The sequence below is a fragment of the Alligator sinensis genome, unplaced genomic scaffold (assembly GCF_000455745.1).
Source record: "Alligator sinensis unplaced genomic scaffold, ASM45574v1 scaffold301_2, whole genome shotgun sequence".
In the NCBI taxonomy this organism is placed as follows: domain Eukaryota; kingdom Metazoa; phylum Chordata; order Crocodylia; family Alligatoridae; genus Alligator; species Alligator sinensis.
The window spans coordinates 79,830-81,931 of record NW_005841874.1 but is presented as its reverse complement, the minus strand read 5'-3'; the positions used below and the strand labels follow the sequence as shown (position 1 = coordinate 81,931).

The window sequence follows — 2,102 nt, the reverse complement described above, 5'->3', positions numbered from 1 at the left end:
CGCCCAGACAAGCAGCAGGAACAGCAGCGGGAGTCACCAGACAAGCAGGCGAGTGCCAGATGAGCTGCCAGATGAGTGGCTCCTGGATGAGCAGCGCGCAACAGTGGGGGCCGCTCCCCATCCCCGTGCCCCCCCGGACAAGCTGCAGCTCCATTCCATACCCATGCTGTCTCAGCTGGGCAGCGCTTGCCCCAGCCCCACTCCCTCCCTCACTGTAGTGGGCCTTGATCTGCACCCCCATGCCCCTTGCCTTCCTCCTCCCCTTCCACCACAACAGACTTACTTGCTGGACATAGCTGTATCGGAAATTGGATCAGTATCGGCCAATATGCCTCCTTAAAAATTGGTATCAGCCCCCAAAATCTCTATCAGTGCACCCCTACCATATAGCTACATAATGGATTCATAGATATAGGGTTGGAAGGGACCTTGCAGATCTTCTAGTCTGACCCCCTGCCCTGGCAGGAGAGAAAACTGGGCTCAAATGACCCCAGCCAGATAATCATCAAGCCTCCTCTTAAAGACCCCCAAGGTAGGAGCCAGCTTCCCTTGGAAGTTGGTTCCAGATCCTAGCTGCCAACATTAAATACTTAATTTGCTCATATCTAGATATTGCAGATTCCCTTCTGAGTGGCTGCTTCGTTTTGACATAAAAAGAAAAGGGATAGATTTTTTAATTAGTGAGGTCTTTCTTTGGCTGGTACCCACCAGAGATACACCGTTACTCCATATGTATCTTAAAAAGAAGGGGGAAAAAGAGAGCAGTGCTCAGCACACAAACTCTCCCTCTTTCCTTCCTGCATTAACAAGACAATGTCATTTATAAATATACAAGACCATCAGCCATGCCTTCAGCTTCCCAGCGTCATGTCTTCCAACTCTGTCATCTCAACAGGCATTTTTTTAGGTAAAATTCTTCAGACAGGTTACAGTGCTACCCAATCGCAGTCCTAACTCACATTCTCCATCTCCCCTCTACAGACCAAGGATAACCCCACATCTACATTTAAAGAGACCAACATGATCCAAGTGATTACTGACCTCTTCATAGCAGGTTCAGACACCACCACAATCTCTTTATTGTGGTCTATCCTCTACATGATGGCACACCCAGAAATACAAGGTGAGAGGGACATGCAGCTGCACTTATTCCAGTAACTGAAGTCAGAGGAATCCAACAAAATGTGGGCAACTTCACCAACTATATAAACTATCAAACTTTTATTGAGCGAGCCCAAATCTTAATTTGCAGCTAGTGACCTGCAAAACTAGAGCTGTCCATGGTCTCAGTAATGACAGATTTAAATATGAGGCATGGCACTTCATTCCTGTGAATTTCTAGTGAATTTCTGTGCATAAAATAGATGGGGATAGACTACTGTGGGTTGCCAACAGGGGGAAAGTAGTGGCTGAACAGACATACTGGCATTATTGCCCTTACTCCCTCCCCTTTTAGGCAGGAAGAAGCTGAATTTAGCAGATTAAAGATTTCAGAGATTTCATAGACATTAGGGCTGGAAGGGACCTCGGAAGATCATCGAGCCCAGCTCCCTGCCCGAAGGGAAGGAAGTCAACTGGGGTCATAGGATCCCAGCAAGATAAGCATCCAATTTTCTCTTAAAGGTGTTCAATGTAGGTGCTTGAACCACCTCCGATGGCAGGCTATTCCAGGCCTTGGGGGCTCGGACAGTAAAGAAATTCTTCATGTCCAGCCTGAAACAGTAGTTTGTAACTGTTCAACCTCGTCATCCCTTGGAGCACTCTGGTGAACAAACGTTCCCCCAGATACTGGTGGTCACCCCTGATAAACTTATAGGTGGCCACCAGATCACCCCTGAGCCTGTGCTTTTCCAGGCTAAAGAGCCCCATAGCTCTCAGCCTGTTGTCATAAGGTCTGTTTTCCTGACCTCTGATCATGCGCGTGGCTCTTCTCTGGACTCTCTCAAGCTTCTCCACATCCTTTTTGAATTGTAGGGCCCAAAACTGGACGCAGTACTCCAGCTGTGGCCTCACCAAGGCCGAGTACAATGGGAGAATGACGTCCCGGGATTTGCTTGAGAAGCATCTATGGATGCAAGCCAGCATTTTGGTTGCTTTACTAG

The 2,102-nt window shown here is 48.0% G+C and overlaps 1 protein-coding gene across 5 annotated transcripts in view; it reads left to right on the top strand.

Annotated features, from left to right (window-relative positions):
* Positions 1–2,102, top strand: part of LOC102367744 (cytochrome P450 2J5-like) — a 21,931-nt gene that overhangs the window by 12,107 nt on the left and 7,722 nt on the right. For all 5 annotated transcript variants that reach the window (XM_025195857.1, XM_025195866.1, XM_025195864.1 and 2 more), the window contains one exon: positions 982–1,123. In XM_025195857.1, coding sequence (XP_025051642.1) covers positions 982–1,123 — 142 coding nt within the window. The remainder of the gene's footprint in view (positions 1–981; positions 1,124–2,102) is intronic.